Source organism: Piliocolobus tephrosceles, unplaced genomic scaffold (assembly GCF_002776525.5).
Source record: "Piliocolobus tephrosceles isolate RC106 unplaced genomic scaffold, ASM277652v3 unscaffolded_77, whole genome shotgun sequence".
Taxonomy (NCBI): Eukaryota; Metazoa; Chordata; class Mammalia; order Primates; family Cercopithecidae; genus Piliocolobus; species Piliocolobus tephrosceles.
In genome coordinates, this window is record NW_022335051.1 from 845,402 (window position 1) to 873,214 (window position 27,813).

Sequence of the window (27,813 nt, forward strand, 5' to 3'; positions counted from 1 at the left end):
CCAACACTATGGGAGGCCGAGGTGGGCAGATCACAAGGTCAGGAGATCGAGACCATCCTGGCTAACACGGGGAAATCCCGTCTCTCCTGAAAATACAAAAAATTAACTGGGTGTAGTGGCGGGCGCCTGTAGTCCCAGCTACTCAGGATGCTGAGGCATGACATTGGTGTGAACCCAGGAGGCAGAGCTTATAGTGAGCAGAGATTGCGCCATTGCACTCCAGTCTGGGTGACAGAGCGAGACTCCATCTCAAAAATAAATAAATAAATAGATAAATAAATAAATAAAAATTGACCCATCATTAACAGTCAGATTTTGGCAAATTTAAGTGTCCTGGTCCCAAGACAATCTTAATAACTCTAAGATCTTAAAAGAATAAACTCTATTTTTCAATATCCTTAGGAAGAAGAGAAAGAAAATCATTATAGAAAATAAATAATAGAACCTAAGTACTATTTGGTTCTTTTCTTTTTTTTCTTTTGTTCCTTTTCTTTTCTTTTCTTTTCTTTTCTGACATGGACTCTTGCTCTGTCACCCAGGCTGGAGTGCAGTAGCGTGATCTTGGTTCATTCCAACCTCCACCTCCTGGGTTCGAGTGATTCTCCTGCCTCAGCCTCCTGAGTAGCTAAGATTACAGGTGCCTGCCACCACACCTGGCTAATTTTTGTACTTTTCAGTAGAGTCAGAGTTTCACCATATTGGCCAGGCTGGTCTTAAACTCCTGACCTCAAGTGATCCACCCACCTCAGGCTCCCAAAGTGCTGGGATTACAGGCATGAGCCACTGCACCCAGCCTGCAAGTACTATTTGGAAGCAGCCTTTTGCTATGAACTGCTCATGACTGTAATAACCCTGCTCCATTGGCTGCTGCAAACTGGCACATTTCAGGCTAAATTTTCATCTATACTCAAACAACAAGATCAATGTTCTTTACCCCTTCAACCTCGTGAGCACGCCATTGGAAAAAAAAAAAAAAAAAAAAAAAAAAAAACTTTGCACAAAGAATTCATGGAATGTGAAATAAAAAAGTAAGGTAAGCAGAGGCCAGTTTAGATTACAAGAAGCATAACAACCAAAGTTAGCAGATGAAGATTGTTTGGATCCAGATTTAAAGCTAAATTTTTCAGATAATGAGAAAATGAGACACTGTTCAGGTAAGAGTGAGGAAACCTGGCTGGGTGCAGTGGCTCATGCTGTAATCCCAGTACTTTGGGAGGCCAAGGTGGGAGGATCACCTGAGGTCAGGAGTTCAAGACCAGCCTAGCCAATAAGGTGAAACCCCGCCTTTACTAGAAATACAAAAATTAGCTAGGTGTGGTGTCATGTGCCTGTAATCCCAGTTACTCAGGAGGCTGAGGCAGGAGAATCACTGGAACACAGGGGGCAGAGGCTGCAGTGAGCCGAGATCACGCCATTGCACACCAGTCTGGGCGACAGTGCAAGACTCTGCCTCAAAAAAAAAAAAAAAGAAAGAAAGAAAAGAGTGAGGAAACTCAAGTAAGGGCTGCATATGAGCTGACACCAAAAAATCATTGTTAATTTTGTCAGATGTGATGAGACAGTGGCTGTGTAGGAATACGTAAATACTGTTCAGGGATGCACACTGAACAGATTAAATGATGTGATGACTGATTTGCTTTACAATATTCCTGCAAAGGGAGGTAAAGGAATAGAAGAACAAAATGCAGGGCAATCTTAAAGATCACAGAAATTGAGTAATGAGTATTTTAGTGGTCATTGTACTATTTTCTCTACTTTTGAATAGGTATAAAAATTGTGATTTAAAAATGTAAAATAAAACAGCCAGGCACAGTGACTCATACCTGTAATTCCAGCACTTTGGGAGTCGAGGCAGGTGGATCACATGAGTCAGGAGTTCGAGATCACCCGGGTCAACATGGTGAAAGCCTGTCTCCACCAAAAATACAAAAAACAAACAAGCAAACAAACAAAATCAGCAGTGTATGGTGGCCGGCACCTGTAGTCCCAGCTACTCAGGAGGCTGAGGCAAGAGAATCGCTTGAACCCAGGAGGCAGAGGCTGAAGTGAGCTGAGATTTTGCCACTGCGCTTCAGCCTGGGCAACAGAGTGAGAATCCACCTCAAAAAAAAAAAAAAAAAAAAGAAAGAAAGAAAAAAAAAGTAAAAATCAATTGACTAATCTCTGGTCTGAAGCCACATCCAAACAGAACTCTAAAAAAAAGATTCAAGCAATTTACATGGTGTTGTTTATATACACATCTCCCTCGCACCTCTGTATGTAACATTTAAATATTTTGCAACATGATGGGTGGGAGTGGCTCAAAGCTGGACATGCTGGCATGTGCCTGTAGCCCCAGCTACTTAGGAGACTGAGACAGGAGGATAATTTGAGCACAGGAGTTCTAGTCCAGCCTGGACAACATAAGAAGACCCTGTTTCTTTCTTTTTTTTTTTTTTTTGAGACAGAGTTTCACTCTTGTTGCCCAGGCTGGAGTGCAATGGTGCGATCTCGGCTCACTGCAATCTCTGCCTCCTGGGTTCAACTGATTCTCCTGCCTCAGCCTCCCAAGTAGCTGGGACTACAGGCACACACCACCACACCCAGCTAATTTTGTATTTTTAGTAGAGATGGTGTTTCTCCATGTTGGTCAGGCTGGTCTCGAACTCCCAAACTCAGGAGATCCTCCTTCCAAAATGCTAGGATTACAGGCATGGGCCACTGCACCCAGCCAACCCTGTTTCTTTAAAAACAAAGGTCGGGGAGCTGTCAGGGAACTCACTAATGAATTATTTTGGTGATATCAACAATTGCTATCAAAACACCACTATAAAATCCAAAATTACATCTATTCCCAGATCTTTCTCCTTACTTCCAAACTCATTTATCCAACTGTCTCCTCCACCTCCACACCTCAACTTAAATGTCAACTCAAAATTAATTAATTAATAATTTATTTGTTCTTAGATTGGCTTTCCTCTAACATCCCAAGACTTGTCTTAAATTCTTAATTTTATTAGCACCAAATCAGAAAGACTCTAGTATACACACTCTTTGATATAAGAAACACAAAATAAAATAATTATCATAGCTGTAAAACCAAATATGCCCATAAACAAATGATAGTAAAGGATTAGAGGCTTTCAGTCACAATAGAGAGTGATGTTAAATAAAATTATTCTGTTAATTCAACAAGAAAATATACAAACCTAATTCTAACAAACTTTCTATAAAATAAAAAAGAACCAATGGTTGAAGTTGAGAGTGAATAAGTGGAAGTTTTAGAAAGAGGTGAGGCCAACTGCAGAATGTGCTCCTCACATATCCTCAAGGCTGCCCCAATCACACCCCCTGCCTCCCCATCCCCTTATTCTACTTAATTCTATCCCAGACCTTAACACCTTACATAGTAAATATCTCCTACTTACTACATGTTTCCCCACTAGATTGAATGCTCCAGAATGTATGGGGCAGTTCCCCCTGCACCAGATTCACAGGTGCCAAACGACTGCAGGATTATGAGGCTGGAAGTAGTAAATATTTCCTAAATAGTTGCAGCGGTTCACAGCCATGAAAAATCTAAGATTTCCTCTCTCCCTTTCAGGAACCTTAGAGAAAGCAGCAATACTGTCAGAGGCATTTGAATGAGAGCAACTCGATTTTAAATAAGAGCTGGGTAAAATGAGGCTGAGACCTACTGAGCTGCATTCCCAGATGGTTAAGGCACTCTAAGTCACAGGGTGAGGGAGGAGGTCGGCACAATATACAGGTCATAAAGACCTTGTTGATAAAATGGGTTGCAGTATAAAAGCGAGCCAAAACCAAGATAACGACGAGAGTGACCTCTGGTCATCCTCACTGCTACACTCCCACCCATGCCATGGCAGTTTACAAATGCCATGGCAACATCAGGGAGTTATTCTCTGTGGTGTAAAAGGTGAACCATAAAAATAATCCACTCATGGCCGGGTGCAGTGGCTCTCACCTGTAATCTCAGCACTCTGGAAGGCCAAGGGCGGGTGGATCACCTGAGGTCAGGAGTTTAAGACCAGCCTGGCCAACATGGTGAAACCCCGTCTCTACAAAAAATACCAAAAAAAATTAGTTGGGTGTGGTGGTACATGCCTGTGATCCCAGCTATTCAGGAGGCTGAGGCAGGAGAATCGCTTGAACCCAGGAGACAGAGGTTGCAGTGAGCCGAGATCGCACCATCGCACTGCAGCCTGGACTCCATCTCAAAGAAAAAAACAAAAAACACACAGTATGAGAGGCTGGGCACGGTGGTTCATGCCTATAATCCCAGCACACTGGGAGGCTGAGGTGGGTGGATCACTTGAGGTCAGGAGTTCGAGACCACCCTGACCAACATGGTGAAACCCCATCTCTACAAAAAGTACAAAAATTAGCCAGGCATGGTGGCAGGTGCCAGTAATCCCACCTACTTGGGAGGCTGAGGCAGGAGAATCGCTTGAACCTGGGAGGTGGTGGTTGCAGTGATCCAAGACAGCGCCACTGCACTCCAGCTTGGTTAACATGAACAAAACTCCGTCTCAAAAACAAAACAGGAACAGAAAACTGGAGCTGAGTCCTACTCATTGTATTTACTTTCCTAAACAAAACAACATTATAAAAAAATTACTCAGTATTATAATTTAATTGAAGGGGAAAAAAACAGACTTACCAAATTGTTTTGCAAAAAAGCTGATCCACCATCTTTCATAATTTAGTGATTCCGGCATACCATACTTCCTTCACTATTGAAATCATAGGAATACAAGTTTTCTCAATCTAATGGGTTTAATAACTTGGGTTATTAAATATGATTATTATAAAATAGGCAGTATTTTTCTGTCCTGTGACTAATTTTTTTTTTTTGAGATGGAGTCTTGCTTGCTCTGTCACCCAGGCTGGAGTGCAGTGGCACGATCTCGGCTCACTGCAAGCTCCGCCTCCTGGGATCCCACCATTCTCCTGCCTCAGCCTCCCGAGTAGCTGGGACTACAGGCGCCTGGCTAATTTTTTGTATTTTTAGTAGAGACGGGGTTTCACCGTGTTAGCCAGGATGGTCTTGATCTCCTCAACCTCATGCTCTGCCTGCCTCAGCCTCCCAAAGTGCTGAGATTACAGGTGTGAACCACCACACCTGGCACCTGTGACTAATATTATTTCTAAGACCCATAATGTATTTATTACTGAAACAATGCTGACATACACTGCACAAAAAAAGGAAGAACCAGACATTCATTAAAGCTAGGAAAAAGCAGAACTCAGTGTGCTCAAGAACCACTAGCAGGCAGGACAGGTTGTCTCACGCCTGTTATCCCAGTACTTTGGGAGGCCGAGGTGGGCAGATCACCTGAGGTCAGGAGTTCCAGACCAGCCTGACCAACATGGTGAAACCCAAACTCTACTGCAAATAAAAAAATTAGGCAGGCATGGTGGCAGGTGCCTGTAATCCCAGCTACTTGGGAGATTGAGGCAGGGAGAATTGCTTGAACCCGGCAGGTGGAGCTTGCAGTGAGCTGAGATCACACCACTGCACTCCAGCATGGGAAACAGAGGAAAACTCCATCTCAAAAAAAAAAAAAAAAAAAAAAAGAACAGCGAACGGCTAGCAGGTGCCATTTGCTAAGGGGAGACCAGGGATATGATCTTGCTGGCAGTCCTACCATTTTAGGAAATCTAAACAGTGCGATTCCATTCTTTTTTGTCTGTACTCCAGAGCCAAAACAAGTAAGAAAATCAATTATATTTATATTTCTTTCAAACCACAACTAACAATTAAGAGATGATATGCATAGCTCCATACTCTAAAAGGAAACTTCTTATGTCCTGGGTATCGTGGACATTTGATGAATGCTTGTTCAGTTGACTAGTGTAGACTTCAATAATAAACTGTTCAATGCATTATATCAGATAAATCTTGCATCTCAAAAGTAGGACAAATATTGTTCTTTTAGTTCTGTCTACCCATAAATGCAACATTTACATGTATTTATAATGGGTTAATAAAAAGAAAATGAGTTTATGGTTCTAGAGAGTATTAGAAATTTGACAAGATGAATTCTCCTGTCCTGGAACATAATTTAAAGTTACAGAGATAGTATTTCATGTGGAACGTACCATTAAAAAAATCATTGCTAAGCATTCAATAATTATTTCACATAATCTTCTAATCTGACTTAAGACTGAAGACCTACCTCCTGAAGCTCGTTATATCAAGTTGTAAGTCTTCACGTGTTGAATTCATTAAGTTCATGTCTGAAAGGTGAGAATAAATACTTAATATTCACTATGCAATATTCAGCAAAGTAATATTCACTGGTGCATATTTTACATTTCTTCACCAAGGGTGGCTTTGAAAAGAAAAGACAGGCTGACCATGGTGGCTCACACCTGTAATCCCAACACTTTGGAAGGCCAAGGCAGACAGATCACGAAATCAGGAGTACAAGACCAGCCTGGCCAACATGGTGAAACCTGTCTCTACTAAATATACAAAAATCAGCCAGGTGTGGTGGTAGGTGCCTGTCATCCCAGCTACTCAGGAGGCTGAGCTAGGAGAATCATTTGAACCTGGGAGGCAGAGATTGCAGTGAGCCAGGATCACACCATTGCACTCCAGCATGGGCGACAAGAGCGAAACTCCAGCTGAAAAAAAGAAAAGAAAAGAAATATCCCATTACTTTAAGGTAATGTAGATACAGCCAGAATTTCTACAGAAATCTGAACCACATAATAAAGCCAGAAAAACATACCAGCTAATATTATTTAATACAGATAGTACTAAATGGAACAGGTAATTTTTTTTTTTTTTTTTGAGGCAGAGTCTCATTCTGTCACCCACGATGGAGTGCAGTGGCAGGATCTCCACTCACTGCAACCTCCGCCTCCCAGGTCCAAGCAATTTTCCTGTCTCAGCCTCCTGAGTAGCTGGGACTATAGGCATCTGCCACCACGCCCGACTAATTTTTGTATTTCTGCAGAGACGGGGTTTCACCATATTGGTCAGGCTGGTCTTGAACTCCTGAACTCAGGAGATCCATCCACCTTGGCCTCCCAAAGTGCTGGGATTACAGGCATAAGCCACCATGCCTGGCCGGAAAAGGTACTATTTTCCAAACATAAACATTAGTGTAACTTTATTGGACTTATAAAAATAATTTTTTTAGTAACAGAAGCAGAAGATTCTCCTGAACTGTATCTTTTCAGCTAACATTTATTTACTTAAGATTCAAACAATATAACAGCTATAAAAAGTTAAGAAGAGGTAGTCAGGTGCAGTGGCTCATTCCAGTAACCCAAACACTTCGGGAGGCTGAGGCAGGTGAATCAGGAGTTTGAGAACAGCCTGGCCAACATGGTGAAACCCCATCTCTACTAAAAATACAAAAATTAGCCAGGCATGGGGGCAATCGCCTATAGTCCCAGCTACTAGGGAGTCTGTGGTGGGAGGATCACTTGAACCTGAGTGGTGGAGGTTGCAGTGAGCTATGATTGCACCACTGCACTCCAGCCTGGGTGACACAGCAAGACTCTGTTTCAAAGAAAAAAAGAAAAAGTCAAGAGCATGGAGAGTATTAAAATCAGACAGAACCAATGGTCTATCATCAGAACAGCTTGAATATCATATCACAACAAAAGTGTCTTTCCCTAAGGCAATTACCATTAATACTGCTTTAAAGTTATAAAATGTGGGCTGAGGGGTAGCTCACACCTGTAATCCTAGCACTTTGGGAGTCTGAGGCAGGTAGATCATGAGGTCAGGAGAATGAGACCATCCTGGCCAACATGGTGAAACCTCATTGCTACTAAAGTACAAAAATTACCTTGGCGTGGTGACGCACACTTGTATTCCCAGCTACTCAGGAGGCTGAGGCAGGAGAATCTCTTGAATCTGGGAAGTGGAGGTTGTGATGAGCCGAGATTGCAACTCCAGCCTGAACAACAAGTGTGAAATTTTGTCTCAAAAAAAAAATTATGAAATGTGAAGATTGTTTTTATAATTTTATAACACCTGAGCATTACTGTCTTTAAACTAAATAATCTAATAAATCAAAATCACAACAAAAGCCCCACAAGCTAACCTGTTTCACCTTATAAAAAGCACTGACATTTAGTGTGTGGTAATTTGTTGCAGCAGCCACGGGAAACTAGTATTGTAGTGAAGCCTCAAAACCCACCTGAAGGGGCTGGGCACAGTGGCTCACACCTGCAATCCCAGCACTTTGGGAGGCCAAAGTGGGTGGATCACTTGAGGTCAGGAATTTGAGACCAGCATTGCCAACATGGTGAAACTCCATCTCTAAAAAAAAATACAAAAATTAGCCGGGCGTGGTGGCACATGCCTATAATCTCAGCTACTCAGGAGGCTGAGACATGGGAATTGTTTGAAACCAGGGTGGGGCGGAGGTTGCAGTGAGCCAAGAGTGCGCCACTGCACCGCACCCTGGGTGACAGAGTGAGGCTCCATCTCAACAACAACAGCAACAACAACAAAAAACTCCATCTGAAGAAAGTTTCCAGTTCTGTCAACAGTGCCCCACGAAACCCCTCAGAAGCACACACTCCTTTCCTGTGGGCCATGGACAGGAAGAAGAAAGCACTTCCTCATGGTAGAGGCCTACCCAGGAGAAACTCAAGGGAAGGCACTGCCAGGCCGGTCCTTCTGCCAAGGCCATTTTCTTTTGTTTTTTTGTTTTTGTTTTTTTGAGACAGTTTCACTCTGTCTCCCAGGCTGGAATGCAGTGGCACAATCTTGGCTCACTTCGACCTCTGCCTCCCCAGTTCAAGCGATTCTACTGTCTCAGCCTCCTGAGTAGCAGGGATTACAAGAGCACAGCATGCCTAGCTAATTTTTATATTTTTAGTAGAGATAGGATTTTGCCATGTTCCCTAGGCTGGACTCAAACCCCTCACCTCAAGTGATCCACCTATCTCAGCCTCCCAAAGTGCTGACGAGTGAGCCACTGCACCCAGCACTCACCAAGGCCTTTGATGGCAGGCTTTTTCCAGCTGATAACTCCTTGTCTGGTCTGCTTCTGCCCCACTCTCCCTCTCACTAAGTTGGAATCCCTCGCTACTTTTCAGTAGAGGAGTGTGTGTACCCCAGTCTCAACTTGATATGACTCAGATCTGCATTTAACTCATGAAACCTGGCTGATCCTCAAGCCCTGGAGGAAAAAAAGGGTCTCTCTGCAGGTATGACACAGAATGGGCCTGTCCCCAGGACCCTCGGAGAGGGAAGTCCAATGTCCCACCAGGTTGGCAGAGCTGGGGAAGGGGAAGTGTTATGGTAGTCCCAAGACTAAAAGGAGGCAGCAAAGGGAGCAGGGCATCATTCCCATTGAACTCATGCCACTGCCTGAGTGAGGTGAGGGAGGAGTGCACCCGAGTGACATGAGGGGGTAGAGAGGCGTGGTTCCAGGGTGGCCTTCACCCGCCCTTCCTGCCATGTTACTCTGATCCCCTGCAGGTGAGCCTGCCCACTTTGGGCTTAGGGCTGCTGCAGAGGCATGTACTCAAATGCAGCCTCTCATGCATCATGGCTTCAGGAGTGGGGCAGAGCACAGAGGAGTCCTCAACAAAGGAGAGGTCAGGGCAGGAGGGAGTGGGCCTCAAATTCCAGGAGGGGGCCCTTCTCCTGGGTCCTCTTTTCCGGCCTCTCCCTCCTTACCCCTGGGCTGATCACCTGGGAAGAACTGAGGCAAAGTTTCTCATCCTCAGGTCTGAGGGGTTCATGTATCTGGGATTACAGGCACGTACCACCACGCCTAGCTAATTTTGCATTTTTAGTAGAGACAGGGTTTCTCCATGTTGGTCAGGCTCGTCTCGAACTCCTGACCTCAGTTGATCTGCCCACCTCTGCCTCCCAAAGTGCGGGGATTACAGGTGTGAGCGACCAAGACTGGCCAAGAAATCCTTTTTAAAAAACAAGCTGGGCCGGGTGCGGTGGCTCAAGCCTGTAATTCCAGCACTTTGGGAGGCTGAGACGGGTGGATCACGAGGTCAGGAGATCGAGACCATCCTGGCTAACACGGTGAAACCCCGTCTCTAATAAAAAAAAAATACAAAAACTAGCCGGGTGAGGTGGCGGGCGCCTGTAGTCCCAGCTCCTCGGGAGGCTGAGGCAGGAGAATGGCATAAACCCAGGAGGCGGAGCTTGCAGTGAGCTGAGATCCGGCCACTGCACTCCAGTCCGGGCGACAGAGCGAGACTCCGCCTCAAAAAAAAAAAAAAAAAAAAAAAACAAGCTGGGCTTGGTGGCTCATGCCAAAAATCCCAGCACTTTGGGAGGCTGAGGTGGGTGGATCACTTGAGGTCAGGAGTTTGAGACCAGCCTGGACAACATATGCAATCCCATCTTTACTTAAAAAAAAAAAAAAAAAGTAGACATATATTATTTATATATAAAATAAATTAACCAGGTGTGGTGGTGGGCACCTGTAATCACAGCTTCTCAGGAGGCTGAGGCAGGAGAATCACTTGAACCTGAGAGGCAGAGGTTGCAGTGAGCCGAGATCATGCCACTGCAATCCAGCCTGGGTGACAACAGTGAGACTCCATCACAAAAACAAAAACAGATTCCATCTCAAAAAATAAATAAATAAATAAATAAAATAAAACCAAAAACAAATGTGGTATGGCAATGGAAATACTGTGTTAAAGAGAGTTTCATAGAAAATAAAAGACCACTCAGATACAATAAGCTGTCCTTTCAGATGAGTATACTTGTTATTCTTATTTTACAGCTGAAGAAACCCGCTCAGAGAATGTTACTTGATTGGACCGTGTTGCATTTCTGGACAGTGCAGCTGAGATAAGTATTCATGTGTAACTCCAGTAGCCTACCAGGGTGCCTCTCATGAAGGCAAGAAATGTAAATTTGGCCTAATATACAAAGTTGCCAGGGCAGCACTGGGTCAATTCTACATACAGTACTTCTATGTTCATCAAGGGAAACCTTAAGTGAAGGCAAAAATGCTTCTAGAATGCAACTGGACGCCAGCACCTTTGTTTGTTGCCTTTGGGCTCTTCCTCTAAGGCCAGTAGTGACCTGAAATTACTGTTTCAATCAAGTGGACAAAATGGTACCAAGGTCATCAACATCAGACAAATTCACTTGAGGATCTATCTACGTGCTTTGAAAGACAAAACTGCTTTTGTAAAGGATACTGTATTTCAGAAAAAACAAAATCATATTAACAACTAATAACACTGTAAAATGCTGATGTGTTGAATGTTACTTTAGAAAAACATATTCAAATCTAGGAAAAAAATTTCTGATAGAAAACTACGTATCAGGCTGGGCGCGGTGGCTCAAACCTGTAATCCTAGCACTTTGGGAGGCCGAGATGGGTGGATCACGAGGTCAGCAGATCGAGACCATCCTGGTTAACACGGTGAAACCCCGTCTCTACTAAAAAATACAAAAAAACTAGCCGGGCGAGGTGGTGGGCGCCTGTAGTCCCAGCTACTGGGGAGGCTGAGGCAGGAGAATGGCGTGAACCTGGGAGGCGGAGCTTGCAGTGAGCTGAGATGGGGCCACTGCACTCCAGTCTGGGCGACAGAGCGAGACTCTGTCTCAAAAAAAAAAAAAAAAAGAAAAAGAAAAAGAAAACTACGTATCGGCTGGGCGCCGTGGCCCATGCCTGTAATCCCAGAACTTTGGGAGGCTGAGGCAGGCAGATCAAGAGGTCAAGAGTTCAAGACCAGCCTGACCAACATGGTGAAATCCCATCTCTACTAAAGATACAAAAAGTTAGCTGGGCGTGCTGGCGTGTGCCTTTAATTCCCAGCTATTCAGGATGCTGAGGCAGGAGAATCGCTTGAACCCAGGAGGCAGAGGTTGCAGTGAGCCAGTGAGCCAAGATCGCACCACTACACCCCAGCCTAGGTGACAGAAAAAGACTCTGTCAAAAGAACGAACGAACGAAAGAACGAACGAGAAAGAAAGAAAACTATGTATCAATTATCTAGCTGGCTATCTAGAGACAGGCTTTCATTGTATTGCTCAGGATGGAGAGCAGTGGGATGATCATAGCTCACTGCAGCCTTGACCTCCTGGCCTCAAGTGATGCTCCTGCCTCAGCCTCCTAAGTAGCTAGGGCCACAGGTGGACACATTTACACCTGGGTTTTTTGTTTGTTTTATAGAGACGGGGTTTCACTATATTGCCTAAGCTGGTGTTAAACTTTGGAGTCTCACTGTGTCACCCAGGCTGGGGAGCAGTGGTGCGATCTCAGCTCACTGCAACCTCCGCCTCCCAGGTTCAAGCCATTCTCCTGTATCAGCCTCCCGAGTAGCTGGGACTTCAGGCACGCACCGCCACACCCGGCTAATTTTTGTATTTTTTTGTAGAGACTAGGTTTCACCATGGCCAGGCTGGTCTTGAACTCCTGACCTCAGGTGATCCACCTGCCTTGGCCTCCCAAAGTGGAGGCCAGCATCGCGCCTGGCTAAATTTTTTATCTTTTGTAGAGAGGGGGTTTCGTCATGTTGCCCAGGCTGGTCTCGAACTCCTGAGGCCAAGCCTTCCATCCTCCCACCTCGGGCTCCCAAATGCTGGGATTACAGGGCCCAGTCAGCCTCATGTTTTATTTAAGCAGTCCCTTTTTGTTGCACACTTGGATCGTTTTTAAAATTTTTTTTTAGATAGGATTTACCTTGGATTTGCAGGCTGGAATGCTGTGGTGGGATCATAGCTCATTGGAGCCTTGAACCCTGGGGTTCAAGTAGCTGGGGGGGCTGAGGTAGGACTACAGAGATCGGGTCGCGCCATATTGCTAGGCTGCTCTTGGACTTAAGGGATCCTCCCGCCTCAGCCGCACCTGGACTGTTTTCTAGTTTTGACCAACATAAACACTGTGCTGGGTCTGAGTTTTTCAACTATCCTTCTCCAGCCAGCAACACACAAGACCTGGCAGGGAGGTCGTGGTTACCAGACTCCACACTGAGAAGACCGCCCAGCTCCAGGTACTGTACCGCCCGGTGACATTACCGAATGCCGGGGTCTGTAACGTGCGGAAAGCCTACCTGTATGGCGTCGCCAAAGGCGCACCCCTGTGACGTCACCGAGGACCGTCTCTCACGCGGAGCCAATCGGAACTGGCGGCAGGGCTGCGCGGTGGGGGGGGGGGGGGGCCCCGGGGGGGCGGGCGGGGGGGTGGGCCCCAGGGGGCCTGGCAGGCTGTAACTGGAGGCTGAGCTGGCCTTTCTGTGTCTCCAGGCTTCGGCCTGGCAGCCTAGTGTTTGGGTGAGGGAGAAAGGACAAGATGGAGGAAGGTGAACAAGAAGGCACAATCCATGTTGCTTCCCGGTTCTTCATCACCAACTTTCCCGCGCCTGGGAAGATACAGATCAACGGAGCATGCGCCAGGTGAGGTCAAGCCCGAAGAGATCAAAACTTACCCGGCCACGCCTATGGAGACGCCCCTATGCCGGCACTGCCCGCCCCCTTCCAGTACCAATGCATAAAAGTCCCCTGCCGGCAGGAGCAGGCCTGACTTCCTGGGCCCCCGCATTGGTGGACCGGAGAACCTGGCCCAAGAGTGTGTATTTGCAGTAAAAGGCTGCCTCTTTCTTGTGTACTTTGGCCTCATTTTTAATTATTTAGCTCTCCTAAATTAAATTAAGACACCTAGTCCATAAGCTAAGAGGAGGAGTTTTACAACTTGGCCTGGCGCAGCAAAGGCCAGACTCTGAACCAGCAGGCCCTGGGCACCAAGCCCGGGGCCTGGCAGGCACATGGCAGGGTCGCGCAGAAGCTCCTCAATGGCCAGTGCCAACTGCAGCCCGGCACCGGCCTCTTCTGAGCTTGGGTACCTGGGCGCCACAACACCTCCCCTGCCAAGGCCCGGAGACCCCGGGGATCGTCTCCCGCTACCTGGCGCTGCTCATCCTGGGCAGGGTCGGCCCCCTCTGAGGCTGCCCCTCATTAGGGAACTGCACCCGGAGCTTAACCTCTGAAGGCCCTTTGCGATAGCGTTAAGGCTTTGAAACTTTGTAACAGGGTAGAAGGGGCCTGGAAACGAAGAAAACATCTTTTTAAAAATAATAAGCGATCGGCAGGGCGCAGTGGCCCACGTCTGTAATCCCAGCACTTAGGGAGGCCAAGGCGGGTGGATCACAAGGTCAGGAGTTCAAGACAAGCCTGGCCAGCATGGTGAAATCCCGTCTCTATTAAAAATACAAAAATTAGCCCCGGTAGTGGTGGGCGCCTCTAATCCCAGGTACTCGGAAGGCTGAGGCAGAGAATTGTTTGAACCCGGGAGGTGGTGGTTGCAGTGAGCCGAGATCACGCCACTGTACTCCAGCTTTTGGATTCTGATGGGTGGCTAAATTAGAAAATATTTTTTGTGATTTAGAATTTTATACGGAGATGTTCATTGTGATTTAATTATTCTTTATATTAGCAGATTTTTCCTTTTGATAGTTGCATGATTTCTTGTTTATTATTCATAATTGTCTGTTAATAAAGAAAAACTTTATTTCACTGAAGCAGTGAAAACCAACTTGGGTTTTTTAATAATGACCGACCTTTTTCTTTGAGAATACATTACTGGAAAAATGTAGATTATTAGATACATTACTTTTAATGAATATAAGTGGTATAATTAAAAGACTGAAAAGAATCCTTGGAAACATGGGTTTAATTTGATAGCTAAGAAACTGAGGACAAGATACTTATTCTTTGTAGCATATTTTCTAATGTCATTTCATTGTCTCACCAAGAAGTACTTGCATAAAGCCAGTTTGATTCTAGCATCTGTTGTATATTTAAGGTTGGGTAAAGTGGGTGAGTTTAACAGATATTTTTCCTTACTTCTTTTAGGCAAATCTGAATTGGGAAAGTCGACATTAATCAACTCATTATTCCTCACAGATTTGTATTCTCCAGAGTATCCAGGTCCTTCTCATAGAATTAGAAAGACTGTAGAGGTATGGATATTAGTATTGTTAATTGATGATAAGCTGGAATAATATTAATACAAAGCACACATTGTAACTTTTATTATGCTTTCTTAGAGGTAAGATGCAAACTTGCCCTTAGCCAGTGTAAGATGGTAGATATGACTTCATAAAATTAAAATAAAAAAGGAGAAGTACAGTTAATCAGAAGAATTATCTTGACTAGAACTTTCCAAATTTGTCCTAAGGACTCTCCTAGAGATGACACTGTGACATAGTAACCAGTTCCCCTGGAGTTGTGCTATATAGCATGATAATCATTTGCCACATGTATAAATCAATTAAAATTAATTAAATTAAAAATGCCATTTCTCATTTGCTTCAGATACATTTCAAGTGCTCAACAGCCACATGTGGCAAGTGGCCGCCATTTTGTGCAGCACATATGTGAGGATTTTCATCATTGCAGAAAATTGCATTGGACAATGTAGAGAAAACATGATTCATAGAAAAGCTATTGTTATTTAAATAGAGTGTTCTATATTAGTCAGTGGGATAATACCATATCATAGTTGAATGGCAATAGCAATTCTGTAAGACTCCCGAGGTGTATGTGAGCTAATTTACTGCTTCTCTGTCTTTGCTATGCATTCCAATCCTGGGTATCCTGTTAAATGTAGTTCTTCTAGTAGGTCTGAGATGGGCTGTATTTCTACATTTCTAACAAGATCCCAGGTGATACTGATGCTGCTGGATGGTAGATCACACTGTATAGAGCAAGGGGCTAGACTCTAGATATGCACTTTTTATTAAATGGTGCAGCAGCCTGTAGCCACTTCTTATCTTAGCAAAGGTCATCAAACTTCAAGTAACATAACCTGGGTTTCTGTAAGAACTTTGCAACTTTATGAAGTTGTTTAACTTATTTGAACCCATTTACTTTTCTATAAAATGGAGTTAATACCTATCATAAAATTGTTTTTAAGACATACTCTAAAATAATGTAGCTAGATAGAATTCTCATTGTAAGAAATTTAAAACTGTTTGCTCTAGTTTTATCCATTTGTATAAATTCTATCTCAATCCTAATTTAAACCTGATATTTAGACCTTCAGTTTTTCCATAAGTCCTAAGTGAAGAAAACAACTATGAAATGTTAGTCTGAAGTAATTATCTTAGTATTTTATAAATAATATTTTTATTTTTGTTTGAATTCACATTGTTTTTGAGGTATTTTTCTGTCAACTCTTAAAACTCCTAAGTTCATCATGACGTTTTTATATTATTTAAAGTAATCTCTCATTTGAAACTTGAAACTGAATATAATTGTTTTCATATTATAAAGTGTGCTACCAATATATTCATTAAAAGTAATATATCTAATAATCTACATTTTTCCAGTGATGTATTCCCAAAGATAAAAGTCAGTCATTATTAAAAAACCCAAGTTGGTTTTCACTGCTTCAGTGAAATAAAGTTACCAATACACTTATTAGTGCAAATAATATGCTAATTATTTAGCTGTGTTTCGATAATAAATGGTTTATTTTCTTTCATTTGGAAGGTTTTGAAATAATGAATAAAGATTTATTCAACATAATTTATATTTTTGAATCTTTATATAGAATAACTTGACATATCTTCCACTGGTAAATTCATTTTGCCTGTTTGAAAATATTGATTATTGTCTTTTAACAGTCATCAGTTAATTCATATGTAGAATTGCAACTTGTTTTGTTTGTTTGCATTCTTTAGCTGGAAGCCTGTTATCGATTACATTGCTAGTAAATTTGAGGACTACCTAAATGCAGGATCATGAGTGGACAGACGTTAGATGCCTGATAACAGGGTGCAGTGTTGTTTATACTTCATTGCTCCTTCAGAACATGGGTCAGTACCTTGACACTTCTGATTCCTTTTGTTGTTGTTGCTTACTGTTACCTTTATGTGCATATTTTAGTAATCTTTAAGTTTGTGACGTATATATGACTATACCCATTATAAAGTACCAAATTTCATGTAGAAATGTCTTAGTTGAAAAGCCTTTTTAAGTCCTGTATAAGCTACCAGTGATTTTACTCCTTAGTTCTTCATTCATAAGGATTTTCTCTGCTTCACGGAAATAAACAGTGTTGCCACCATGGTTTGAGGTCTCAATGTGGCAAATTTAGCTTTCATGTTGACCACCCTGCTACTAATTGAGCTACCAAATAAAAAGAAGCAGCCATCCCAGTTAGACATATTCAAAATAAACTCAAAGATGCTATTTATTATAAGTCTCATAAGAGATGGTTATCAAAAGCACTTGCATGCCAATGTTTTCTTGTGCCATTTCTTTCCACAATAATCTATTTGGCTTCTGTTTCACCGTAGCTGTCATAGACATGTCATTTAGGTATCATATTGTCAGTACTAATAAACAAAACCTTTTGTTTATTAGAACGTAAGACCTGAATATCTAGACATTAATCTGATCTGATTGTTCTGTTTGTTATAGTTAGCCCATACTCCCTTTTTTTGTTCTTTGTACTTCCCCTTTCATTTTGAGTATATATATGTGTCATTGACAAATGCAGATTTTTCCAATTATTCTTCCTCAGTCTTTTCCTTTGGGTAAGTAACTCAGCATATCTAATTCAGCCACCTGATAATTGTAACTCCACCATCTCCCCACCAAAAGAATTGTAGCAGCATCAGGCTAAATAGCATTAAGTTATCTAACACTCACATTAACAGTAGTGAAAACCAATTCCTTCAAGTATACCTTTCTCTTCTATTTTTGGCTTCTTGCTCTCTCTCTCTCTCTTTTTTTAATAGATGGGTCAATGCCCATTATTACTCTAGATGGATAAGGGAGCCTTAATTATATACTTATATTTTTGCACTGTCAGATTGGAGTGGGTTAAAAATGTTTCTTCTTTTATGTCTAATACTCTTATTTTTTTTGCTGTGCCCTAGACCATTGCATAACTGAAGACTCCCACCTTCAGTCAGGATTGGGTAGTACATGTTTGTAACTACTTGGTGTTGCCTTTTGTTGAGGTAATTTCAGTTATTATTATTATACTTTAAGTTCTAGGGTACATGTTCACAATGTGCAGGTTTGTTACATATATATACATATGCCATGTTGAGTTGCTGCATACATTAACTCATCATTTACATTAGGTATTTCTCCTAATTCTATCCCTCGCCCATCCCCCCACCCCATGACAGGCCTCAATATGTGATATTGCCAGCCCTGTGTCCAATTATTCTCATTGTTCAGTTCCCACCTGTGAGTGAGAACGTGCAGTGTTTGGTTTTCTGTCCTTGCAATAGTTTGCTCAGAATGATGGTTTCCAACTTCATCCATGTCCTTACAAAGGACATGAACTCATACTTTTTTATGGCTGCATAGTATTCCATGGTGTATATGTGCCACATTTTCTTAATCCAGTCTATCATTTTACGGTGTTCTCAATTTACATATTTAAATCACTAAACTGACTCTTTGACTTAAAAGGCTCAAAAAAAGTAATCTCAAAAATACCACACACTGTATAACTTTTCATGAGTATTTGTGTAGCTTCTTGAATTTATGTTTTTAAATATTTCTCGCTTACCTTGTCAGGGTCTTTTCCTGAAAGCCAGCTGAGTGAAATCTTAACCTGCAGTTAAGTCAATACAATTTGTCAGCTTATAACCAATATTATTATTTTAGATCTTCTGAACTCTCTCCAAGTTTAGTAATTCTCATGAAATCACATTCCTCCCATCCCCTTGGGGAAAATTTTATTTCTTAAAATTGCATGGGAAATGAAAGCTTTTTTAAAATAAAAAAAATTTATATTCAAATGATATATAGTGGCTTTGTGCCATTTCTTATTTGTCACAAGGGGTAAGATGTTTAAAATTGCTATATCTTATACATAAACATGTACCTTTCAATAATTTCTCAGTTTAACTATTTTTAGAAATGGAGCAAAGTTTTGCCCATTTGTACATGATATTGTGGATTAAGTGAAAAAAATATGAGGCCGGACACAGTGGCTCACACCTGTAATACCAGCACTTTGGGAGGCTGAGGTGGGTGGATCACCTGAGGTCGAGAGTTCAAGACCAGCCTGACCAACATGGAAAAACTCCTTCTCTACTAAAAATACAAAATTAGCTGGCCATGGTGGTACATGCCTGTAATTCCAGCTACTAGGGAGGCTGAGTCGGGATAATCGCTTGAACCTGGGAGGTGGAGGTTGCGGTGAGCTGAGATTGCACCAGTGCTCCAGCCTGGGCAACAAAAGCAAAACTCTGTCTGTCTCAAGGAAAAAAAAAAAGAATATGACACCGAATTTTATGTACAGCGTTCCAGATACCCTCCTCACTATAGACTGAAATTCTATGCAGTCTAATAAATGAATGAGAGGAGGGGAGGATTAGAGGAAGGGAGGATTAGAGAAGGGGAGGAATAAAAAATTTTTTTAAATTTAAAAAAAATTTAAATTTATTTAATAAAATAAAGTAATTGGATTGACTGTGGTGCCATTCACTGAGATAGGAAGCATAGAACAGGGAAAATGGGGTTCAGATAAGCTTTTGATTTTAAGGAGCCCATGGAACACCCAGGTAGCATATCCACTGGGTAAACACAAATCTGGAACTTAACAGTGAGATATGGGCTGTGTATGAAGATTTGAGAGTCAATTGACCAATTGAAGATAATTAAAATCTATTGTAGTCATGATCATTGTACTGAATGTAGGGTAAGAAGAGAAGGCCTGATAGGGGATTCTAAAGACTGTACCTCTTAAGGGACTAGCTTACTAAGAGGATCCTGGAAAGTATCCTAAGGAAAAAGAGCTTGTGAGAGAATAAGTAAGGATAAGCACCATGGTGGAAGTATTTAGTCAGCTTCTTAAAAGTATAGAGGCAAATGAGACAGCAGCCAGATTGTAATGAATAAAAGGGATGTTGAAGAAGATTATCTTGTGAGCATCTTGTCAGAGGAAGATAGTTGGTAGCAAGAACTGAATGTGGAGTTGAAAGAGGACTACCATTTTTCATTAAAAATAAATCTTCCAGCCTGGGCAACCTGGCGAGACCTCGTATCTACAAAAAAAAAAGTACAAATATTAGGCAGGCATGGTGGTGCACACCTGTAGTCCCAGGTACTCAGGAGACTGAGGTGGGAGGTTCTCCTGAGCCTGGGAGGTGGGTTGCAATGAGCTGAGATTACAACACTGTACTCCAGCTGGGGCAACAGAGAGAGACCCTGTCTTTAAAACATTAAATAAATAAATAAATAAATAAATAAATAAATAAATAAAATTTTAAAGCCTTGTAAATTTTGAGTAATAAATATAGAGATAATTCTAGGAAATTCTATCAGGAGCCTTTCTGGTTTCTCCAATTCCTCTTTAGGGCAAAAAACCTGTGACCAGGGTTCAAGGGCAGGAGTGAAAGCCTTAGCCACTCCAATGCTTCTTGAAGTCCTGTTCTACCTAACTTTTGCTGGCCTAATACATCTTCACAGTGTTTCTGATAAGTAAGTAAAGTAGGATGTGTTAACTTAGCATTGGGGATGTGAAGACTCTTGTTCTCTCAAACTGATCAATTCAGTCATATTAAATACTGTGTATTTCAGACTTAAACCATTGGATATTGAGTTTATGAAGCACTTGCATGAAAAAGTGAGTATCATTCCATTTAATGCCAAAGCAGACACACTCACACCAGAGGAATGCCAACAGTTTACAAAACAGGTGAGCAGGATGTATTAACTCAGGTTTCTTATACCATTCTCACAATTTGCAGTTTTTACTATTTTTAGTATAATGTGTTACAATCCATTCCTCTTACTGCTTTACTGTATTGTCATTTATACTGTATTAAAAATAACTCTCGAATCTCCTGCCTTAGTTTTCACCTCAAAGCTCTTACTCATTATCATAGTATCCTTATCCTTTGTCAGTTTTTAAATATGGCTGTTTTAAGTGTTCTTTAATAACACCCCCACACAGGCAATTTCTCCCCATACTCTTTAGAATTATTTCCTTAGAATGAATTCCCAGGAAGAGGATTATTCTTTTAAAGGCTGTGATTGTTTTTATGGGCCTTTATCTCCCCACTCCCCGTTTTGTCATGGTGCTTTCCCAATAAAACAAATTCATTTTATAAGGCGTACATCTGTTTCACTGTGACTTTGCCAGCATGGTTTGTTATTTTATTTTGAAAACTTTTTTGGAATGCAGTGGTACCTAATCATTCTTTATCTTTTCCTTTTATTTTCCAGAAAGGCTGAACATTTTAAAAACAAAGTTTTTTCGCCCCTTTTTGTAATCCTTTTTGTTCAAATCCTTTGTCTTTTTGACCAGTAGTACTTGGTATTGCCCATATTTATTGATATGGGTTCTTCTTATTCCGGGTATTTAGTTCTCTCTCATTTTCACAATATTTTTTCTATTTTCTCTTTTGCTGCTTATGTCCTAATTTTTTTTCGTGCACTTTATGGGACATTTATAGTTTAAGTTGTAACTTAAATATTTATAGTTATATTAATATAAATATATTAGATATGTATAGTTTAAGTTATAACTAAAGTTATAACTGTAGTTTAAGTTATATATTTATAGTTTAAGTTCAAACCCATGATCCTAAGATTAAGAGTCTCATGCTGTATAACTGAGGTAGCTGGAAGACCACTAAACTGTTTTTCTAGACTCATGTCTAGTTGTCTCAATAATAGTGAGTTACACAGTCACACGTATTTCTAATTTAATTGTGTTTGGTTCCTTACATATTACATTTTATGAAAAGTAGGGTCAATTGTGGAACCTTTCTCTATTCCAGTAGTCTTTATTTTTGGCCAGTAGTATATTGTTTAAACCACAACAACTTTGTATAATATTTAAAAATAAATTGTAAATAACTCTATTGTCCATATAGTCCTGTTGTAACAAAATATTTTGTTTTTCACTTTTTTCAATATGCATTTCATTTCAGAATACCTTGAAACCTTTCATAAAAAGCCTGTTAAAATTTGCTTTGTAACCTGCACGTTATGCACATGTACCCTAGAACTTAAAGTATAATAAAAAAAAAAATAAATAAAATTTGCTTTGAAGTTGTGCTAAATTCATATAAATTTCCAGAATGTTTTAGTACATTGTTTTTACTGTATCTAGTATTTTCTGTTTTATACTTACCCATTCCCATTTTTATTTTTTAGTGTGCTATTTCTAAGTGTCAAATACTATCATATAATACATTTATCTTCTTTTATTATGTATTTTGATTTGGATTTTTACTTCTAACTTAAAGGGAAAAAAGATGAATATGAAGTGACCTCTTCTTTCAAATTGGTGACATTCTGGTGGTTGTACTCAGGTCATTTTAATATACAACCTCTGACTAAAACCACTGCTTTTAGAGCTGGCTACTATTACTCATTTTTCTCTTCATTACGTATTTGTTGCCTTGTTTATTCTTTTTTAAAAAATATATATGTAGGTACATACCCTAATTGTAAAAGATGTGTGATCCTATTTTTTTTCAGTGACAACTTTATTTCTGTTTACTTCTATCTAGTATAATAACCATGTAACACAATTTGTTCAGGGTGCTTTTATAGCTGCTGGGAAGCTTTGCCATGAAAATTGCACCAAAATATAAGTATAGGCAAGGAAGCTAGTTTTAGGTATGTTAGCCATTGGTTTGTTATGGTCTCAAAGAAGGATAGGTAATTGAAAAGTATTTGGATGTCTATATTCTGTTTAGAATTTGGAGTGATTTTGGACATGACAATTTTATGAACTAGGTCATTTCTGGTGTTATTAATAAGTTGTCTTCTTTAGTTTTCTCCATCCTCCTTATTAATTCTTGATTTCTAGGATGTGTTTTCTCCCTGTGTCCTTTCCTAATCTTATGCCTGTTGCTCCTCAGTTTGTGTGTATGCACATGTACTTGAAAGGATTTTTCTGATGAATGTGCAGGGAGCAGTGCTATACTTAGTTTTACTTTACTTTTGCCAGATTCTACTAAAAATTTTAGGTGAGTGTAGCCCTGTTTATTCAACTAAATAAGATACTTGGGGATTTATATCTAAAGGAAGAATCTCAGTCATTGTAAAGAAATGACCTACTGTCATTATTGTGGAAGTCAATCAGAGAAATCCCTTTCTGGAGTTTTACATCTGTTTTGGAACTCTTTTGGTATGATAGCTATATGACTTTAACACGTCTGAAGTAATTGGATTTGGTGTTTATATATCCACTTTACAGTTTAAAAAAAAGAACAGCAGAGTAATTTGATTTTAGATTAAAACTTCGCATCGTTAAAAAACAGTAAAGGATCTGGAAACAAGGAGCCATATAGGAATCTAAGAAGCATGTAATAAACATGAGACTAATGTATTAATAATGTATGGTGCTCTTTTGCTGACTACTTCTTCCATTTTAGATAATAAAAGAAATCCACGAACATAAAATTAAAATATATAAATTTCCAGAAACAGATGATGAAGAAGAAAATAAACGTGCTAAAAAGATAAAGGTAGGTTCATCCCTGTACATACACTAAAGTAATCTGAGGCCCTAAAAACATGCTACCACATCCACAGGAAAGATAAAAAGTATCAGTGTTTTAAGTAGTTGACTTACAAAATGCCTAGGGAGATTTAATATTGAATTCAACTTTATAGTTAACTTTGAAGATTAGCTAGTATATATAATAAAGAATTGTATAAGCTACCGAGGTGAATAACACAATCTTTATTTCAAATTATTTTTAATTAACTGGTTTTCATATTATGTAATTTTTTTCCCTCTTAAAAAACAAGTGATGAGAAAGGAGATAATTCATTCTGTTATGATTTAATTGCCAGACAAAAATGTATTTCTTTTGTCTTTATAAAAGCCAACCAAAATTACAGTTGGATAGGAAGAATAAGTTCTAGCATTCTGTAGCATTGTAGGGTGGCTGTAGTTAACAATAATTTGGTCTATATTCAAATAGCTAGAAGAGAGGATTGTGAATGTTCTCAATACACAAAAATAAGTGTGAGTTGACAAATGTGCTAATTACCCTAATTTGTTCATTACATATTTGTTTACAGGTATCAGAATAGCATACTGTACCCCAGAAATATGTGCAATTATGTTTCAATTAAAAATAATAAAAACCAACCAAAAAGTCACATCAACATAATTTTCTATATTTTAATTTATCATGGTTTTCTAAGTACTTTGGCCCTAAAAATGGTATATGGAACAATGGCATTGTGTAGACAAATATCTTGGAATAATGAAATGCTTATACCTCACCAGTGAAGAATTTCTGCAGTTGTATAAAATACCTGGTTAGATATTTCCAGGAGCCATAGAATTGTGAAAGGCTATGCATGGATGAATACAAATCCAGTCACCTGGATTTGAAGTTCCAAAGTTAGAGCTTAGCAAATATACTATTCCCTGCTTTAGGTACTGTTACAGTTGGTTCGTGATCAAGTAGGCAGGCTAGTCACTAGCCTCCTTTTCTTTCCTCAAATGCTAATATATTTTTTACCTTTTTTCCCTGCGAAGTATGGGACAACTTTCTGTAGTGATTTTTAGTAAATAATTTGACCAGTATGTGCTTGAATATTCCTAACTTTAAAGAGAAAATTTAATTTTATCTATTGTGTACCTTGGTGGTGTTGGCAGTTTACTAAATATTTGTTAAATGGCCTATAAAAACTAATGCAGAAACTATCAAAAGTAATTTTTTTTTTGGCTTATCTGTTGAGTAAGGGAACTTTTATTCCTGAGTCTGTGAGGACTACAGAGATGTATTTGAACAAGAATACTTTGTTTTATGGGACCGTTTACCTCTTGCTGTAGTGGGTAGTAATATTATCATTGAAATTAATGACAAAAGCGTCAGAGGAAGACAGTATCCTTGGGATATATATTGTGCTGTCATTTAGCTCCAGCGGCACCATGAGCAACTGAAAAATAATTTGGAAGCACAGCACAAAGAATTAGAGGAAAAATATCATCACTTTGAGGATGAGAAAGGAAACTGGGAAGCTCAACAATGTATTTTAGAACAACAGAACTCTTCGAGGTAACTAATAGCAGATTACTAAGAAATGTGTTTATTAACGTTTTAAAGAATTGTTTTCCTACTTATTTAAAAAACATTAGAATAACATTTAAAAAGTCATCCCCCATTATCATGCATTCCAAACACAATGGTTTTCATGGATAAATATTTTTATATGGATGGATATAGTCTGTATCCATTAGCAATACTTTTTCAGTACATTTTCCATGACTTAATCTTCATAATTATGATTTAGCAACTTCATAACATTCTCCCCAGTTAACTCACCATAATTGGATTTCTTACCTTCTCCCCCAAATTGTTTGACAAAAGGGTTGTTTTCTATTTTTGGCACACAAAGGGAACTTTGCTTCAAAATCTATTACATATTTAGGGTACATTTTAATTGTGTTGAATTATGTTTTTATGATAAAATTCTTAAGACAAAATATTAGATATTTAATTTCCAATACAGCTAATCAGTTACTTTCTCTTAATGTGTATAAAAATCAATAATATTCGTGCCTTGGTTTTCTTTTCCTTCATAGTTTCATTTAAAACTGAAAAGTGGCATTCCTATAAGGATTCTATAATTTATCCTCACTACTAAACATTTTCAGATTTGACATTTGTTCTACTACACTAGCCGACTGTTAACATTTTCCCCAAAGAAGAGGAAAATAGATTTGTAGAAGCAGTTGCACTGCAGAATGCAAATGACAGCAGGAGAAAAGAACACACTGTTTGATGCCAGTTGATATTTTTCAGTTTGTGCGGTTTTATTTGGGAAGAATTGTTCTTGTATATTAAAATGGGGTTTTGCCATATTTTTTACTGCTTATCCTGGAATTTTGTCAAATATGTGATTGTCTAAGAAAATACTATTATAGATTAACATTGTCTTTGTTGTTTACTTCTAAATCTTTTGATTTTTTTTAGATGAAAAAGTAGTATCTGAAAATCCCAACGTTGTTGTAATTGGGTTAGCTATTGTTATCATGTTGTCTGTCATGTTTATAAAATGGTTACTCATCTTGATTATTTTCCTTTCATCATTTACAACCTTGGAAAAGAACAAGAAGAAAGGGAAGATCTTTTAAACTCTCTATTGACCACCAGTTATGTATTAGTTGCTAATATGCCAGCTTGTATATCAGTGTTTGTTGGATCCGTTTGACCAGTTTGCACCAGTTTTATCCATAATGATGGATTTAACAGCATGACAAAAATTATTTTTGCTGTTGTTCTTCTTGATGGAGATTAAGATGCCTTGAATTGTCTAGGGTGTTGTGTACTTAAAAACTAACAGCTCTAAGTACCTTTCCTACATTTTCTTTCTTTTTTTTTTTTTTTAATTAAGCAGGTACCGTCAGTTTAATGCAAGAGAACATTTTACTGTTGTACAATCATGGCCTGGTGGTTTGATAGTTTATATGAGATTCCAAAATAAAAGGACTCTGGAAGATTTTCATTGAGGATAAGCTGCCATAATATGATGCAAACTGTGCTTCTCTATGATGATTATAATACAGAGGTTCCATTCAATGCAGCATATACAATAATGTAATTTAGTCTGACACAGTTGACCCTATTTTTTGACACTTCCATTGTTTAAAAATACACATGGGAAAAAACTATGTGCTTACAGTGCATCTAGAGCTTTTTTATAACAACCTCTTTTTGTTTGTTTATTTTGGATTCTTTAAATATATATTATTCTCATTTAGTGCCCTGTTTAGCCAGAATCTCATTACTGCTTCATTTTTGTAATAACATTTAATTTAGATATTTTCCATATATTGACCCTGCTAAAATAGAATATAGCATCTTTCATGTGGTAGGAACCAACAGGGAAACTTTCCTTTAACTCCCTTTTTATACTTTATGGTAAGTAGCAGGGGGAAAATGCATTTATAGATCATTTCTAAGCAAAATTGTGAAGCTAATAACCGACCTGTTTCTACCTATATGCAGTCTCTTTATTTTACTAGAAATGGGAATCATGGCCTCTTGAAGAGAAAAAAAGTCACCATTCTGCATTTAGCTGTATTCATATATTGCATTTGTCGGGGTCCGCATGTTTCTTAAACAAAGGAATGAACACACAAGACAACACAGGACAAGACATACATGGCGGCTGTGCCGAACAGCACACTCTGCTTTATCTTATACAGCCGTTTGTGGAATGTTACCAAGTCGTGGGGCATGTGTTGCTTCTCTGACCTTTCCTTGACTCCCAAGATCAGTAAACATTGACCAGTTCCCAGAGCCCACTGTTTACAGCTGGCTCCTTTATCCTTCTTGTTTGCAGAGAAGGACTGTCCTGCTTTGTCTGCAAGAGCAGGGCTTATCGGGAGCGTCTCGTTTGTGAGCACGCAGTCCTCTACATCTCCCTTCTTATTTACAGGTTTGAATTTCTTTTAAAACCATCATCACATGTTTGGGCTCGCTGGGACTCGGTGTTTGCCCTTTGGCACCATTTCCAGCAGACTGTGAAAATGACAAAGGCAAAAACAACGATCAATACATTACTAGAAACAGAAGTCAGTAAAGTCTTTACAGGACTCATAGGGTTTAAAGATTTTAAGCTTTGCGCAATACCAGTCATTAAATCTGCGCTGGTCAGCAATGGTAACTGATTATGAAACGTTTCAGAAATATTGTGTGTTCTTGTATTTCCAGGGAAAGATTATTATGGCCAATTAAAAGCCTTTTTATCTCTGTCCAATTATGTACAGTGCTGTTAAAAGGAACTGGGGTAATACAAAATTGAGTAGTGTTCCAGTCACATTTTAACAAGGCTCAAGTATTTAACACTGTCAGTTGATCCCCTATCCAAGAAACCACTTGTTCTAAGTTATCTAC

The 27,813-nt window shown here is 39.8% G+C and overlaps 1 protein-coding gene across 1 annotated transcript in view; it reads left to right on the plus strand.

Annotated features, from left to right (window-relative positions):
- The window catches only part of LOC113219665 (septin-7-like), a 44,109-nt gene extending 19,280 nt beyond the window's left edge, over positions 1-24,829 (plus strand). The window contains 10 exon segments of the mRNA XM_026446735.1: positions 6,167-6,247; positions 12,882-13,043; positions 13,615-13,799; positions 14,813-14,942; positions 15,071-15,129; positions 15,287-15,309; positions 16,652-16,779; positions 20,513-20,630; positions 23,326-23,422; positions 24,705-24,829. Of these exon segments, the coding sequence (XP_026302520.1) occupies positions 6,167-6,247; positions 12,882-13,043; positions 13,615-13,799; positions 14,813-14,942; positions 15,071-15,129; positions 15,287-15,309; positions 16,652-16,779; positions 20,513-20,630; positions 23,326-23,422; positions 24,705-24,829 (1,108 nt within the window).
- Positions 24,830-27,813: the final 2,984 nt, after the last annotated feature.